Genomic DNA, 18,610 nt, shown 5'->3' on the forward strand with positions numbered 1-18,610 from the left:
CGATTCCCGGCGCTACCAGATTTTGTGAGAAGTAGTGGGTCTGGAACAGGGTCCACTCAGCCTCATGAGGAACTATTTGAAGGAAATAGCGGCTCCGGTCTAGAAAACCGAAATTAATGGCCATGGGGATCAGTTGCGCGCGACACCCTCTGTCCGCTAAAGTTGGCACTAACTTGGCCGACAAGCGGCGGTCGCTCGGTCCGTATAGTTCGCTTGCCGACTGCAGGCCACGGAGTTCGTTTTATTTTGTTTCTCGTAGGCTTCAGTATCGATGTATATAGCGTCGAATGGTAAGATGGCGTATTCATGAAGAGCTGGGAAATATAGGGAAGTGGCAATGGCATGCTATAATATTCCGGCATTTACCTAGAGGGACTGAGAAAAATCATGAACAATCTCAGTCTGTAGCAGGTTTCCTGGCCGGGATTTGACCGAATAAAAAGTGGAATATTAGTTCTAAACCGACATGATTGGTTCCAACACCGTTGAAATATGAATTTTTCTTGTGTTGTACATGTTTAGTGTTTTGCTGAAATATCGTTTATAAATAGGCCGCGAAAGAACACAGGTGTGAATTTTATGCGCTACATAACGGAGTTCGGAGGCACGCGGTAGCGTAGCTAGTTGAGGCACTATGCTACAAGCCGGAAGATCGCAAGTTTGATTCTCGATGAGGTCACTGGAATTTTTCAACGGACCTAATCCTTCCAGCCGCACTATGGCCCTGGGGTCGACTCAGTCTCTAACAGAAATGAGTACCAGGAATCTTCCTGGGGCGTATAGGGCGCTCGGCGCGTAAGGCTGACCTCACCGCCGTCTGTGAGCCGATTGTCTAGAAACTGTGGAAACCTCGACGTCTCACAAACCTATGGGCATCCACGGCCTGTTACAGGGATAGATTTATTTACATTTATTTACCTTACAGTTTGAGGTTCTGCTTTCTCCAATCTTTTTCGCACGATGCCATGTTCATGTATTCGTTTATCATGTTTGACGTTCCCACAGTAAAGTAGGAATCTTCGTGGAACGCGGAAATTTGCTGGAAGCCTTTTTTCATAGTATTCTCAACTGTAAGATTATGGGGTATCTTCCACACGACTTGTATGGGAAGCGAAACTCTCGTGTGTGAGCCCCTAGGAACCGTTATCGAGAACGAAACTCTCGTGTATAAGCCTCTAGGGACCGTTGTCGAGAACGAAACTCTCTTGTAACGATATTTCTTTCGTGGGATATTGTATGGTACTCTCAATTTCTAGTTCATACAGCGCCAAATGTTATGATGATAGATGAATTGCACAGGATTTGGAAGGAAGAGGACGTGGCCTATTTCGAGGGACTATCTCGTAATTCTCATGTAGATACTATGGAAAGAATGAATATCTCAAGTTAGCTTTGCTGGTGTGTCGACCTGGGTTCGAACCGCCACACCAACCCGCCCGGTTCAACGGTACTGTAAGTGAAATATATATCTAAGAACACATTTTTATGTGTTAAAGCGTTACTAGAGGCGGGGTTTGTATTGGTAATTGAATTTATTGACCACTTACAGATGGTAACTACAAATAATTATAGCAGTCTCACTGGTTTATACACTCTAAAGATCACTGTAACTGCAGTAAGCATAAAATCTTCTATGTCTTCAGTAGCCGTTTCTTGGTAACGGATCCTAACAGTGTCCGCTGGTAACGCCCTTACCTGCTGGCGAGTATCCCACAACTAAGTTCAGAGTGAGACAGTCAGAGTTACTTTACGCCTGGCAGTTTACTAACAATCAGTTCGTCTTAGCGACAAGCCCCTTGAGACTCAAGACTAACAATCTTTTTTTTTTTTCAATCGAACAATTACTTTCACAGCTCTTATGTAACATTCCCTCTGAGGAGAGCATGGGTCTGTCTCTTGTAATTGCTGTTGGGCCTCGCCAGCGCAGTTATTCTCAGGTCTGAGTCCCGCGGGACTCGACCACATTTTACTGTCTCTGATTGGAGACTCCCCCAACCTGGAGGGCCAGATCCATGCATTTATAACACACAGGAACAGGGTCCACAACTAAGCCCTAAAATTTGTCTCGCTTATAACCCCGCGACACGGACCGCATAGGAAACACCGCCCCACATTTTTGTATCCATTGTTGCGTTCGCAGCCACCGGGGCGGATCGCGCAGAAAACACCGCTTTCCAACCAGTCCATTGGCGCGCTGGCCACTGCCTAGAAACGGCCGTTGTCTCGTTTGTTTCTTGCCTAGCAACGGGTCTATACGCCACAATACTGTAAGCAGTAGGGTAAGTTTGTAAGCTGTTGCATAATTAATAGCTCCTGTGATGAGCAATTTGGTGTAGAGGTAACGCTCCACATTTGTGTTATGAAGGCAGACCTATGTGGTTCGAGTCTTAACCCGGGTACCGGATACCCTGATTTAGCTTCTCCTCAGTTTCTCCCAGCGAATACCGGAATAGGACCTTGAAATAGATCACAACTCCTTCCGAATCCCTACTCATTTCATATTCGCCTACGCATCATATCCAATTCTTGTGTAATATTTACAATTCAAACAGAGTTGTATATTGATTTATTTAGTGCTTATTTAACGACGCTGTAAGTAGCTAAGTCTCTTCATTAAAGCGTCGAATGTTAGGATGATTATTGAATAATGAATGGGAGGGATGTGAAAGGAAGGGGTTCTGAGGTACTTCGAGGTTCTCTCTAGGTATCGTAACCACAGTAGTCGGTGTCCGGACCGACGTTTGAACCAAGGGCCTCCCGACTACGAAGCACAAGCGCTGCTCACTTGACAGCAACATCTGGCAGAGCGTCGTTACATAACCTAAAATCGATCCATTTTGCGCCTTGTAAATTATGAAGTTGGCCGGTCACGGTAGCCGAGCAGTCTAAGGCATGCACTGTTTTTGCTCGCTTGGAAACCGGGATCGTGGGTTCGAATCCCACTCAGGGCATGGATGTATAGTTTGTGTGTGTGTGCGTTTTTCTGTGTTTGTGTACCGGTAGAGGCCTTGCGGCGGGCTGATCACCCGCCCAAGGAGTCCTACCGAATGTGTAAGATCTAGAAAAACCGAAGTGAACGGAGAAGTTCATGGAGGTAGGCCTAGGCCCACTGGGGCTGTAGTGCCAAGGAAAAAAATAATCAAGTTGAGGAAGCATTATTAAATAAACAAATAATTATTTCTAAACGATTGGCAGCTAAACACAAGGTTCGACATCACTTCATAAATTTTTAGGAAACATTTTGAAAGTTTAGTAATTTAACGGTGTCTTGTTCTTGTACTAATCGATTTTGTAATAGACTTAAAGAGGAGAGAAATAGAAGCATCCCCAAGGAGAGAAAGTTTGCATTTGCCTTGTCTTCTATTCGGAAAACAAAGAGAGATGTTGTGACAGTTCTGTTTCTCTTCTTTTGTTTGTTCCGTAAATATTTACACATGGCTAGTTCCTTCCAACTTTACTGCTCTCTCATAACAGCCCCCAGGTTCTTGTACAAAGTGTAATTTCAGGAAAGTAAAACCAAAAGTTCTGTGAGGAACATAACACGACATTAAGCTCTTTCTAGAATTCCCTGCTTATAAAGTTTTCCTTCTATCGTACCAGATGAATCAAGAGACTGAACAGTTCTTTCTTCTGGGATATATCGACGTGTACTGTGTTATAAGTCAGCCGATGTTACGGAGGAAATTGCCGCCTCCATATTCAGTTTCGAAGAAAAAAGCCACTCTGTCTCAGTTCATAACTCCATACATTATTTCATTTGCAGTTCATAATTCACGGTCATAATAATGTTCAGTGAAGTTGAAAAAAAAGTAAAGCTATCCCTGTAACAGGCCGTGGAGGCCCATAGGGTTGTGACACGTCGAGGTTCCCACATTTTCTAGACATCGGTTCACAGATGGCGGTAAGGTTGTCAGCCTTACGCGCCGACCGCCGTTTAGCTCCAAGAATATTCCTGGTACTCATTTCTGTTAGAGGCTGAGTCAACCCCTGGGCCATAGTGTGGCTGGAAAAATTAGGTCATTTGAGAAATCCAATGATCCCATTGGGAATAGAACTCGCGACCTTCTGCAGTGTTGGTCATAAGGTAACTTTAAAAGGTAAAGCTATCCCTGTAACAGGCCGTGGAGGCCCATAGGGTCGAGGCTCCCACATTTTCTAGACATCGGTTCACAGATGGCGGTGAGGTTGTCAGGTTTACGCGCCGACTGGGCGCCCTTTACCCCTCAGGAAGATTCCTGGTAGCCATTTCTGTTAGAGGCTAAGTAGACCCCAGAGCCATAGTGCGGCTGGAAGGATTAAGTTAATTGAAAAATCCAGTGAACCCATCGGGAATCGAACCAGCGTCCTTAGGGTTTGTAGCACGGTGTCTTAAAATAGTCGAGTCAGTCAACAAAGTTGTCTAGGTTAATCAAGTGATTAGGTAATCGCCACAGTTTTCAAGCAGATATTATCCTTAAATGATTTTCTTTCAACGCCCTTCTCGAAGTAACACTGTGGTTTCTCAGTTGACCGATCTTCTGTGGTCCATGTCTGCAAGTGTCAGGGATTAACGCCAACAGTTTGATGTCGGCGCTTAGAAGATGTTAATAAACTTGGAATGTAGTAGCTCACACTTCACTGACGCATTGACAGATCTTGCCATTAAAGTGACCTAAGTTCATCCCCAGTCAGCTGTTTCACACCTTGTTTACCTAATATCCCTTCCTGTGTTAGTATCAGCTGTCAATGCCAACGGATCTCAAGTGGTCATTTCCTTTCTGACGTTTTCATAAGAAGAAATGTCTATTTCAGATTTCCATCATCATTAAAAATGTGTAAACGAAAGTAATTTATGGCTATAATGAACTCCATGGAGATGAGCCCTTCTTGAGAAGCCGCAATTGTGCAGTTACTAAAAAAATTTCCAAAATTTTTTGGAACCCCAAGTTCATTACCATGTTCAAAAGACCTCTCCACTGGTCCCTATCCTGAGCCACATTAATCCAGTCCATCCCATCCTATCTCTCTAAGATCCATTTGAATATTATCCTCCCACATACGTGGAGGTCTTCCTAGTGGTCTCATTCTTTCTCGCCTTCTCACCAATACCCTCTAAGGATTCCTCTCTGTCTTCATTCGTTTCATTCTGTTTCATTTGTTTTTGTCTTCATTCAAGGAGGGTGAGGTGGACAGGGCATGTAGCACGCTACATGCCCTGTCCATCTCACCCTCCTTGACTTGATCCTTCTAATTATACTTGGAGAAGAGTACAAGTTATGAAGCTCCTCATTATGCAGTTTTCTCCAACCTCCTGTCACTTCATCTCTCTTTGGTTCAAATATTCTCCTCAACACATTGTTCTCAAACACCCCTTTAATGTTTCCCAAGTTCCACACCCATACAGAACCACAGGCGAATTTATTGCTATAAAAAGGTGACATTTTCCTTGTGCTTAATTAATCAAGCACCATGCCAAGAAAACGTAGGGGGAGTGGAGGTATAACTCCACCATTCTTGCCCTCTTCTCCAAATGTGAGCGATCAGCTTGACGTCCGGGGCCCTTTACCTCTGGGGAAAGATCCCTGGATACCCTTTTATGGGAGGCTGATTGGGCCTCAGAGCCCGTCGGGACGTTGCGGAGGCGAGAATAGTCTCCATCTGTCACACAGATAAATACCGGGATATTTATTACCTTGATTAGTCAGCGGTCGCTTTCTTCAAGGCCTTCCCAGCATCATTTACGTATCATATCGTCATTAGTCGCTATGTATTGTAGCTACTGACAGCCTTATTAACTAACAGCTTAATATCTCTACAGTTACTGCACACAACCAATTCTTATCCGCAATAATAAACATTAGGACGTTGGGGACAGCTCTTTGAAGTCACTACTGATGGACAAGATATCGATTTCCGAGAGGGGCAAAATATTTTGTCTTCGTTAGCACCGCCACTTTGGCTATAGAACTGCCCTGTCCGTCCGTCCATCCATCTGTCCATGGCTCTACAGCCCTTTGTTGGACCTTGGCCACTTTTTTCAGTTTCTTAATCCTATACATAGTCGGTAGGATTCCTTTGACGGGGGATCAGCCCGTCTCAAGGCCTCTACCTACACACACAATAAAAGCACACAGACATCCATGCCTTGAGTGGAATTCGAACCCACGATCCTAGTGTTCGAACGAGCGAAGACGGTTCATGTCTCAGACCGCGCGGCCACTATGATGGGCTGTCTAACTGATGAATATAGCAGGTTAAAGCTGCTGCAGCGTGATGCTGACCGCCAACCATAATTTAGTGTCGACGTTTGAAAGGCGTGGAATTTGCCTTTATAACCTGTGCTCATGTACAGTGGCAGTTACACAGGAACACGGAAGGGTCCGAACCACTCGAGCTAAAGTAAGATGACATCGGTCAGCCGGCAGCCTTCAAGTTGCGTCGTCGAAGCCTGGCTTGCAACACGCGAGTCCAAAATCCGGTCCGGTTTTCTTGCACGGACAAGTTTTATTTTTGAAGCGGGGCAATTAAAATTCCGGTGAAGGTCAACACTTACACACCGAATCATCCTTGAACTGAAATATGCCAAGGCGACGTTTATAACCCAGTTGAGTTCAGTTAGTGAGTTTCAGAAAAGATTTATAGCATGCACTGATAACAAAATGACCCCCTCAAACAGATTATTGTTTGAAATCCGGATAATCTCTGAACTGGTCTAGAAATTCGCTGCATTTTACGGAAGAAGGTAAAGGTATACCTGTGCTGAACTAATTAAGCACTATGCCATGAAGGCTTATGGGGGGGAGGATGTAATGATCCACGGTTTCTTAATCTCGGTGCTAGTTTGAGTTGATTACATTTTATGGAACACGAAAGTTTAATCACAGAGCTAACAAGATCATGAGCCGGCTGAATCTAGTTCTGTATGAGCCTTCCTTCTATGTCTGAATGTCCGGTATATCCTCTTAATATTTTCCGATTAAATTTCTTACTAATTTCTCTTCTCTCTCGTAGGTGCTACGCGATCCCCCTCATCTCATTGTCGTTGGTTTGGTAACTCTAATAAGCCAACATTTGCTGAAGGGTATAAATCATGAAACCCCTCAAAATATAATTTTCTTCAGCCTCTCGTTACGTTCTCTGTCTTAGGTCGAAATATTCTCGGAATTGTTGGGATTTTGGGCTTTGTCCGTTGTCTGGTACCATAACGAACGCCAAAGAAAACAACGTTTCGGAAACTGGATGCATTTCAATCCTCAGGTGAGAAGGTAAGATTCATCTGTTAGGAAGAGCTGACCTCATGTCCACTGACTGAAGTTACCTCTTTCAAACGGAACCAACAGAGTGTGTGTGTCTCCCACCCTTCTTCTGAAGACAGAAACAGATCCAATTTCCGAAATGTTGTGTTATTTAGCGTTATTTAGAATGCCAGACGATGGAAGAAGTCCAAAATCCCAGTAATTCCACTGTTAGAATATCGTTTTCAGAAAAATTTTTACGTGCATGAGAGACCAGATTTCACATCCATATGAAACGCTTTTACCTGTATACGTGGAGAAACCAGCGAGGGGAATGCCAGACATTTGCAATGGTAAACAGTCTTTGTGGCTGCATGAGATGTCAGTTTTTCATGTCTTTGGAAATGTAGGTTCCGGTCTCTGGGTTATGACACAGTACAGTTTGCCTGCTGTCCAAAAACATAAAAATTAGAATATACAAAACTATAATATTGCCTGTGGTTCTGTATGGATGTGAAACTTGGTCTCTGACATTAAGGGAAGATCATAGACTGAGGCTGTTTGAGAACAGGGTGCTGAGGAGAATATTTGGACCGAAGAGGGATGAAGTGACAGGAGGTTGGAGAAAACTGCATAATGAGGAGCTTCATAACTTGTACTCTTCTCCGAGTATAATTAGAATGATCAAGTCAAGGAGGATGAGGTGGGCAGGGCATGTAGCACGAATGGGGGAGAAGCGGAATGCCTATAGGATATTGGTGGGAAAGCCAGGAGGAAAGAGACCACTAGGAAGACCAAGCCATAGGTGGGTGGACAATATTAAAATGGATCTTAGAGAGATCGGATGGGATTGTATGGATTGGATTGATCTTGCTCAGGATAGGGACCAGTGGACGGCTCTTGTGAACACGGTAATAAACCTTCGGGTTCCATAAAATGCTGGGAAATTCTTGAGTAGCTGCAGATTTGGCTTCTCCTCAAGAAGAGCTCAGCTTCATAAGTAACTATTTTTTTTATTGCTAGTGGGGTGGGACTAAGTCCCTTGTACTGCGTCCACTACTGGCCTATTGTACAACCACAGATGATAGGTGAGGGTGACTGTGGAGCAATTGGTGGAATTAAGATTGGCAAGGGAAACCGAAGTACTAGGAGAAAACCTGCCCCAGCGCTACTTTGTCCACCACAGATCCCATTTCACCGGACCCCGGAATCGAACCCGGGCCGCCGCTTGAGCTGTGGCGCGTCCCTTCATAAGTAAGTAAATAAGTACATTTTGGTAGGCTGTTACCAATGTTTCAGGGGACAAAAGTTCTTTCATTTTCAATGTAGATTAAGGTAAAGGCAACAGGTTCCTCCGAAACTACAGTAAGCGTTGTTCTTACCCCAGGACACCAGAATCTACAAAAATTAAATTTACCTGTTACAAATAATTGATGCTTGATGGCGTGAAACAGCGTAAGAGAAAGGTGAAATTGTCTCTATACTTAACTAATTAAGCACTACATGATGAAGACCTATGGGGGGGAGGTGTGTATATATAGTTCCTCTGCACTAGTTGGAGGTGAGTAGTCATCTGCACTTTCCGATCGCTCTACTCACGGGTAGGAGGCTGGGTCCGCCCTAGAACCGGTCTCGAAGACGTAGAGAAGAGAGAGACCATAGTTTCCTTTATAATGTTTACTAATTAAAGATTTCTATCTATCTCTTCCTGTTGCTCCGAATTGGAATATAGGGCATCCGTGAAACGCTTCGTTTCAATTCAGTTTCTAAATCTTAGACAGCCCATAGGACTCCTTGGACGAGGGATCAGCCCGTCGCAAGGCCGCTGCCTACACACAGGACAGCACAAACAGAATAAACACATAGACATCTATGGGATTCGAACCTCTGATCCCAGTGTTTGAGTGAGCGAAGACAGTTCATGCCTTTGACCGCGCGGCCACTGTGAGAGCATAATATGAAATCATCGCCAGCAGCAGGTTTCTTGTATGATTCAGTGAGGAAAGTGCCACGTCTGACGTAACATACACGTGCTGAATTAATTTGCCGCTGGAATTCGGGTCACTCCCGTCACTCTTTTTGCTGGAGTCGAGCTCACACACTTCTGACTGCAGTCTCTGCACTGTCAGCACACATCTGTTCTGCACCATAACAAGGGGTCATCTACCTACGAGGAACCAACACTCCCTTTCAGTATGGTGTGGGACTGCACATGGCCTCTATACGAACGGCGTTGCGTGGTGCATATAAATAACAGTATCACAGAAGCATTCTGTACTACGAACTGCTTTTTAAGAGACCTTGAACCTCATGGTTTATGCTCTAATCTGTTTTAGGTATTTCGACAAAATTGTAAAGTTTTCCCTGTAGGCGAGTGGATGTATAGATCCATGCATTCTTGACCTCGACACTAGTTGGAGGTGAGCGGTCAGCTTCACGCCCCAGAAGCTTTAACTCCATGGAAATGTCCCCCCGTTACCCATTAAATAGGAGGCTAGGTAGGACCCAGATCCTGTCTGGGCGTTGTGGAGAAAAGTAAAATCTTGCCTCTGTAGGGACAATCCGATCTCTCGGTCGTCCAGCCCGTAGTCAGCTGTTATATCGGCTGAGCTATCCCGACTCTAAATATTTCGCTGTAGAGAACTATACGTTAATTTTTTTTTAATTCGCTTAGTGGGGGGTGGAGTCCAACTGGGTCCACTCGGCACGTCGGCCACTGATTGACCTATTGTAGCTTGCCCCGGATGATTATGATGATGGAGAATTTGGTGGAATGAAGATTGGTAGGGGAAACCGAAGTACTCGGAGAAAACCCGCTCCAGCGACACTTTTTCCACCACAAATCCCATTTGACCAGACTTGGGCTCGAACCCGGGCCGCCGCGGTGGGAAGCCAGCGACTAACAGCTTCTAATAAACGATCCGTTAGGTTCAACTCTGGAGGACCGAGTGAATTGCCATAGCAATAACGCTCTTGGCTTGTATTCTGGAGGTGCTGTATTCGCATCTCGGCTGAGACACCGACTATCCTGGCAGGTTTCGCTGTTTCTCCTCATTCCGTCCACGAAAATGCAGGGGCAGCACCTTCATTAGACTACAACCGATTTCTTCCAAATCATGTGTATAATTTTACCATTTGACGCTGAACTAACTACTGACAGCGTGGTAATACAATCGGGGTGGAGGGATTTAGTGACACTCGCGCATGCGTTGCCATCAGTGTCACCAACAGAAAGTTAATGCGTCTCTTTGTTCTCTTCAATGTTTTTCATCCTTCAATCCGTGATCTTTTAGAAAATTCGCTAATTTATCACCCAAATCATTAATAATAGCCCTATATAAACATACTCCATCTCTTGACGCGACGCTCTTAAAGTCGCCATGGGCACATTTACGGAGAACTGTCAGGGGCAAGCGCGAAATACGAGGGAGGGTCAGTAAATTCACAAATGGATATAAACTTGAAACACGTGATATTCGGACCTGGGAAAAAAATTTATTTCTCGATACATCCTCCACCAACACTGATACACTTGTCCCATCGCTTTACCAGTGCGTCGAAACCCGCAGCATAGAAGCCTTTTAACTGTCGAATCAGCCATTTCCGCGCCTCCGTTTCGGCTTCTTCGTCATCAGCCAAACGTTTGACATGAATCGCTTTACGCGACAATGTTTCCCACCGTAAAGAGGAAACATTTTTTTATTAATATCCTTTGCATTGAGTCTCTTTCCCTACAAAACGACGCACAACAGAACGCTGTTCTTCGGTATTCGCTCCTCAAGCACGGTTGCCATTTTGACTACTGAAAGTAATCTCTGAAAATGCGCATGCGCACCTGGTACCTAGACTGTCGTGAAGCTGGAGTGTGCTGCTACCTAGTGATACATATAGAAAATTTATTACTTCCATTTGTGACATATTTACTGACTCTCCCTCGTAAATTCCTAACTTCTTGACGAATTTAAAGTGTTATGCTAAGACGTTAGTTACTTGTATGTATGTCATGTATTGGATATATTTAGTGGGACTCTTAAGTCTACCAGTTCGCTTTTGTTAAATCCATAACGTACATTGTACACTGGGTCCCATGCATATTAGTACGAAATATCTTGAGCACGAAAAGAAAGCTTTCCGGGTAGACTTTGTCACAGTTCTAACTTTGCTTAATTGCTACTTCGCATCATGAACTTTCCTTCCTGGTACAATGCACAAATGCATCCACTGAAGCATAGACACGCCTTAAAATTCCGCAGACATGCAGAACTCCAGTGAGCGCTCCAGAGTTTTTTTTTTTTCATCTCCATGAAAAGTGCTAGGTAGTTTGGAGATTCAAATCCAGTATACACCATTGCAGTGAACACCATCTGCAACTCTTCGTGTTCAGGGGGTAATTGGTTCGAATCTTTATCATAAGTTTGGATGTCTTGAAACTGTAAGATTCAATAGTAGAGTGAATTTACCGACTACACAACACGTTTTTTATTATCACTACATGTTTCGACCTCAAGAGGTCATCCTCACGTGTATGAACACGGCTGTATAATTACACGCGGTCACATTCACAGGGTCGAATGAGTGAACAGTGAATGTGACCGCGTGTAATTATACAGCCGTGTTCATACACGTGAGGATGACCTCTTGAGGTCGAAACATGTAGTGATAATAAAAAACGTGTTGTGTAGTCGGTAAATTCACTCTACTATTGATTAAACACACAACAGGATGCAAGAAACGATTAAAACTGTAAGATTGACCCAGGAATCATATGCAGTGGACTTAATTCGGATGAATTCCTGTTGAAATGTCTATAGCATCTATGCATATCTTCAAAATGTCTGATTTCTCTGAGCGCCATGTCCAGTGCTTTGTATTCTTGAGGTGCTTGGTTCAAATCTCGAAGGTACAATTTGAACATCCTCAATAGGACGATTTAAGTGAGCATTACGTGCAGTGAAGAATGCCGTCTTCTGGGATGTTGCACCGTGTAGATCTTGTGTGAACCGACATTTCGGAGGAACGTATCGCCTCCATCTTCAGTGTATAAAAATCCGCGAGTGAGGAACCAGCGTAAGCAGGTGGCTGCAAGCAGATCTACACGGCGCCACAACCCATAGTCACCGTGGTGAAAACGTCGAGTCTTACATTACGTGCAGTGTCTGTGTACGGGGCGTACCCGGTAGGGATCTCTGCATTCAGGGTTCATTTCTTGTAAATGTCGAGATTTCATTGAGAATTATGTGTAAGGCTTTTATGTTTGGATGGTACTCGGTTCAAAAATCTACCACGAAATTGCAAAAGCTCCACATATTCGTAGCCTGGGCACCAGACGGAGGTTAGTGGCTAGCTTCACGCCATAACACATTAACCCCTAATAACTTTGGCTATGAGGCTGAGTGGGCCCCAGAGTCTCTCTAATTACTGTGAAGAAGAGTTAATTTTCTCTCCTGTTTTCTTTTTCAGTCTGTAGCCTGGTTGCTACACCGACTGAGCTGTCGCGGTGGCGACAAACCGCAAAAATATGATAATGGTAAGGTAAGGCTATCCGCCCTTTACCCCTCAGGAAGATTCCTGGTAGTCATTTCTGTTAGAGGTTGAGTCGATCCCACGGCCATAGTGCGGTTGGAATGATTAAGTCAACTGAAAAGTCCAATGACTTCATCGGGAATGGAAACCGCAAAGTGCTTCAACCAATTACGCTACCGCATGCCCCGCAAAAATGTGAACTTAGGGAAATTTCCTCATGTCCTTTGCTACAGAGGTCAATTTCACGAGGAGGATATTCTGTACGTTTATTGAGGACTCTCTTTGGCATTTTTGCAAATTGGTGCATAAAATGTATATTCTGTTCGTCCATTTACTTATCCACATTTTTGTTACAAAAATGTTGTTACAAACATGGCAGTAGCGTCTACATTAAATATTATCAAACGAATATTACTTCAGTCAGTGCAGGTCCAGCATGACACCTACTTTACATGAAGCTCAGATTGAAATTCACCGATTTCTCCCCCCCCCCAGTGTGACTTATACAAGAAATATATAGGCCTACATGACATGAAATGCAGACCTCATTAGGATCTAAAATTTGTGTTTCAAACTCTTTAAGGTATTATAAAATATTCTAACGAAATAAGCCTCTAAGGAGCAAGGCGTTGGTGGGTGAACAGTATTAAAATGGATCTTAGAGAGATAGGATGGAATGGTATGGATTGGATTGATCTGGCTCAGGATAGGGACCAGTGGAGAGCTCTTGTGAACACGACAATGAACCTTCGAGTTCCATTGAACGCTGGGAAATTCTTGAGTAGCTGCAGAATTGGTAGCTTCTCAAAAAGGGCTCCGCTCCATGAGTAAGTAAGTAAGCAAGCATATAAAGAATAGGCCAATCAATGGTCGCCGTGCCGAGTGAACCCAGTTGGACTCCACCCCCCACTAAGCGAATTAAAAAAAGCCTATAATGAAAATAATATATGTATAGGTTGATTAACCTTGGAGACAGAATGCTTACATCCGTAATACATTAACATGGGAAGCAATGAGAAACCAGAAAGCAACGAATTTTTCAGTTACGTGCCCCACACTGGGACTCACTTTCCCATTAATGATATCTGCTATTTGGGCTCTTTTAGAGGCCCGAACAAGTAGCATCATGCTTATAGAGCTGTACTAGGAACCAAAATCCGGTCAAGAAGAGAAATTGCGAAGGATTTCAAGCTGAACTTTCCTCATTCAGTCGAGAATCGAAACCGAAAGTCGCAGTAAAACCATTTGTTACTGTTCCGTTACTTCTAATGAAACAGTGCTGCCGCCAATCGGCTCCATCTCATATCACATAGAGGCCAAGTGATTCAATGCAAATCCTAAGAGTGGAAAGTATGGATAAAGGAGAAAGATATCGAGAACAAGAGAAAATGAGAAAGGGAAGATAAGGAAGAGAGGAAGACATAAATGCATAGGTACAAGGGAACAGTTGAAACAGAGAATGAAGGAAAACAATCTCAGTAAAAGTGTTATATAAATAAAAATAAACTTGTTGTGGGTCTCTGTAACTACAATGGTTTATAAGCTTGTACTGCCTACAAATAAAACAATAGAGACATAATATTTTAGAACTTCCCAGAGAAAAGTTATGGCCAAACAAGTTGATCCGGAGGTAGACTTTCAAGCGTATATTCGGGAGATGGTCGGTTCGAATCTCGGCTGGGTCAAGGCTATCGTGGTTTTCTCAGTTCCTCGAGGAAAATTACGGGATGATATCTTGTTTAGGCTATGAGCTCTTCCTTCCATATTCATCTGAGTTCATGTGTCATGCCACCATCCGACGCTGTACCGCATCGAGTCGTTGTGGCAAGCAGTGAGACACATTGGAATCGATCTGAAACGGGTTAATGTACTGAACTAATATACGCATGTGCACCCTTATAATAGTTCGGCTGAAAATTAAAATTGATTATCATTCTCTATAATACAGGTAAAATAAATGACACATTACGGGACGAACCGAACGTGGCTCTGTCAGTAATAGGATGCTGCAAAGTGGAGCACTGAGATTGCGTGTTCAGGTTGAATGAATCAGGGAGGGAAGACTGCCTAAAACATCTTACACTGGTAACGACAAGGAGGAAGGTTGAGACGTACATATTGGGACCATTGTGGAAGATCAAGATTTGGAAGACAGTGACTGCGAGAACCTCTTATAGCGGACACTGTGACTGTAAACTCATGAACGGGAAACACCAAAACTAAGGAGGAAAAGCAGGAGGAGGAGGAAATGGAGTGGGAGGAGAAGAGGAAGGAGGGGAAGAATGAGGAGAAGCAAAATGAAGGGGAGAAGGGGAGGAAGAGGAAAATGAGAGGAAGGGGGAGGGAAAGAATGATGAGGAGAAGAAGCATGATTAGGAGGAAAATGAGGAGAAGGGGAGGGAAAAGGACGATGAGGAGAAGAAGCACGATTAGGAGGAAAATGAGGGGAAGGGGAAAGGAAAAAGATGATGAGGAAAAGAAGCATGATTAGGAGGAAAATGAGAAAGGGAGGGAAAAGGACGATGAGGAGAAGAAGCACGATTAGGAGGAAAATGAGGGGGAGGGGGAGGGAAAAGGATGATGAGGAGAAGAAGCATGATTAGGAGGAAAATGAGGAGGAGGAGGAGGAAGAAATTGAGGAGAAAGAGGAGGAGGCGGGGAATGAGAAGAAGTAGAAGTAGAATAGATAAATTTCCAAGCAGTATTATTTCGAGCTTCAAGACGTTTGCTCTTTTCGTTTTCAGTTTTTTCAATTGGGATGCCGTGAAGTTACGGCGAATTTTGATGAAGTTGCGAAGAGTTAGCGATCTCATTTGTTGCATTAATTCTGAGCGCAGGATCTCGGAATGAGGGCACGCTGTTCCCAACGTCGTCAACACATTACGTTGCTACCACTGACATAATAAGCACATAACGGGACAGCCCTGTTCTTTCCCAAGGATTTCACTAATGAGCTCCGACAATGCACCATAGAAAGTCGCTCGCAATAAGAGAGAGTTATTTCCAGTTGCTTGTTCGGGTACAAATTCCTCTAATTTCCATTAATTTTTATTGTAAGACCCCGGCAAGGTTAACACAGCAGTAATACACGTGACATATATATGGTATTATTGAGTTCGAATCACAGCGGAGTCTGGCTGTCCTAACTATGGGCTTCATTCAATCCCTCGAACCCATTGGTGGGCAGACTACTGCTCCCCCCGCCCAAAACTTAATCCTTTCAGGGGCAGCTTTGTAGGGTTGTGTTAATAATGTCGCCCTTTATCAACTTAAATTTTCTCATGGTTAGTATCGAGTTCTGACTGCTGCTTGGATTAATCTTCTACCTAGAAGACGAAGGCAGTATTTTTCTCCGAAACGTCGGTAAACGTCTGACTTAACGGTATCACATTAGAAGACAGTATTCTTCATAGTCACCGCTGTGAGTACTTTAAATTCAGCACATGTTTAATCTAATCTGCTAGCAGAAAACTTTTTTTCGTTGGTTATTTAACGAAACTTTCAGTACTGAGGATGTATACCAACGAATGGTACGATGACTGGAAAGAATCTGGAAGGAATCTGTCGTGGCCTAAAGGAAGCATTATTCCACCATTTTCTTGGATGGAACTGAGGAATACGCGATAAAATTTACGATGGGCGGTTACGTTACCGAGATTCGAATCGAGGCCCTCATATTGGGTGATTATCTTAACGTCCGTTACGACAGCGGTGATATTGTTGATCGTTGATTGTGTAAAGTATATTTAAAAATATACGACGTTTAGGGAGGTCGCTATAGTAGTGTCTTCAGGTTGGGTCCTATCTCGCCAATGCTGACATTATCGAAGACAATAATAAAATATATCCGTTACTGTAATTAAAATCGCCTACAACCGGAGTACATATAATGTCAGAAATGTCCATATACATTAATTGCATCTAAGCAGTTAATAATATCCCATATTATTGTTTCGATGTATACATTAAATATTGTTTAACGCATTATTCTTACGTTTTTTTCTTCACCGACATTTAAAATGTAAATATTTGAGAAATGTATTTCTGTACTCACATCGACCAAGGTCGTGCTGTATGTTGGCATCAGTGTTGCTGCCTGGATTCTCTGTAGCACGAAGGATTTAAGACACCAAATACACACAACTCATTATCGTCACAGCCCGCACAGAACAGAGATACAATACTGGAGAATTGCTGGCAACTAACTGCCTCAGCGGTCTGCATCTGGAGTCCTGGTTGAGGAGAAAGAGAAGGTGAACTGGAGAAATCGAGGGGTAACACCCACTCTCCCACCTCACTTGGCACGAGCTCTGAGGTGTGGTGCATTCTTTGTAAGATCACGTTGGTACCGCAAAGTTGCGACTATGTTTAGAGAGGTTAATTTAGCGATTAAAGTCTACCTGTAATATAAAAGGAATGAGCGCCTTTCGTTGCTGCATCAGAAATAAGGCAAAATATTGACATTTTATGTTGTTAGTTATGGTGTTTTGAGAACAGGGAGTTGCGAATATTTGGACCGAAGAGAGATAAAGTGACAGGAGGTTGGAGAAAACTGCATAATGAGGAGCTTCATAACTTGTACTCTTCTCCAAGTATAATTAGAATGATCAAGTCAAGGAGGATGAGATGTGCAGGGCATGTAGCACGAATGGGGGAGAAAAGGAATGCATATAGGATATTCGTCGGAAAGCCAGAAGGAAAGAGACCACTGGGAAGACCAAGGCGTACGTGGGTAGACAATATCTTAGAGAGATAGGATGGGTTGCATGGATTGGATTGACCTGGCGCAGGATCAGGACCAGTGGAGGGCTCTTATGAACACGGGAATGAACCCTCGGGTTCCATATAACGTTGGGAAGTATTCTAGTAGCTCCACAATTGGCAACTTTTTAAGAAGGGCTTAGATTCATGAATAAGTAAGTAAGTAAGTTCAGAAGGGTTTAATTAATGCATATCGATTGTGCGTAACTGTACAAACGTTTTTGTTCAGAATTACAGTATTTTTTTGCTTGCTCCATCGTCCGGTATTGTAAAAACTAGAAAACACAACGTTTCGGAAACCGCATCTGTTTCCGTCGTCGGATGAGGGGGGAAACACCTATTATGTTGGGGCCCTTACAAACAGCTGACCTCAGTCACTGAACAACACATATCAGTATAACTTAAGCTATGTAATTACCTGACACCAGATGTGTCGAGGGGAAATAACATGAATATATGCAGTGAAAATTGTTATGAAGCATGCACAGACCTGAAAATGAGATGGAAAGGGGGTGAAAATTGTATACAACTAACTTACCATACAGAATCACTTGGTTTCTGGTCTATTTCCATCGTCAGGAATTCTAGGAAATAGAAAACGACGTTTCGGAAACTGGATTTCTTTCCGTTTTCAGGTGAGGAAGCAAGACACCTACTCAGTTGGGCCCCTGAGAAAGAGCTAATTTCAACCATCGGACGATTACGTAAAATATGGAGTAATTGCAAATTTTGTAAATCAGCAATAATGTAATAATTATTTGTATTTACGACCTGTAGGTGGATATCCGAACGTGATCTAGGACTGTCGTAACATTGCATATAAATCGAAACAAGACGTTATGTATAAAACTGAGCGTGTTGACTCTTTTTCAGACCATAATCTTAACCTATGTTTATATATTCCGAGGTTTTATTGTGATATCACGAACGTGAGAGCGTTCTGAAAAGTCAGTATTTCGAAAAAAAATTGCATTTAAGAACATTAGGAATAACGCAATGTATTCCAGAGTTCATAGATTACGTAGAGAGTTTAAAAGAAAAATATATGCAAGAGTTTATCCTGTGAGAAAATTCGAAAATAAAATGTCCCTTATAAATATATTGTGATTTCA

General features: G+C 43.2%; 1 protein-coding gene across 2 annotated transcripts in view; it reads right to left on the reverse strand.

The window, feature by feature from the left end:
• The window catches only part of LOC111870122 (mucin-12), a 90,503-nt gene extending 73,525 nt beyond the window's left edge, over positions 1-16,978 (reverse strand). For both annotated transcript variants that reach the window (XM_023862148.2, XM_023862149.2), the window contains exon 1: positions 16,792-16,978. In XM_023862148.2, the coding sequence (XP_023717916.1) occupies positions 16,792-16,821 (30 nt within the window). In that variant the 5' untranslated portion in view covers positions 16,822-16,978. The remainder of the gene's footprint in view (positions 1-16,791) is intronic.
• Positions 16,979-18,610: the final 1,632 nt, after the last annotated feature.

The sequence above is a fragment of the Cryptotermes secundus genome, unplaced genomic scaffold (genome assembly GCF_002891405.2).
Source record: "Cryptotermes secundus unplaced genomic scaffold, Csec_1.0 scaffold594, whole genome shotgun sequence".
Lineage (NCBI taxonomy): Eukaryota > Metazoa > Arthropoda > Insecta > Blattodea > Kalotermitidae > Cryptotermes > Cryptotermes secundus.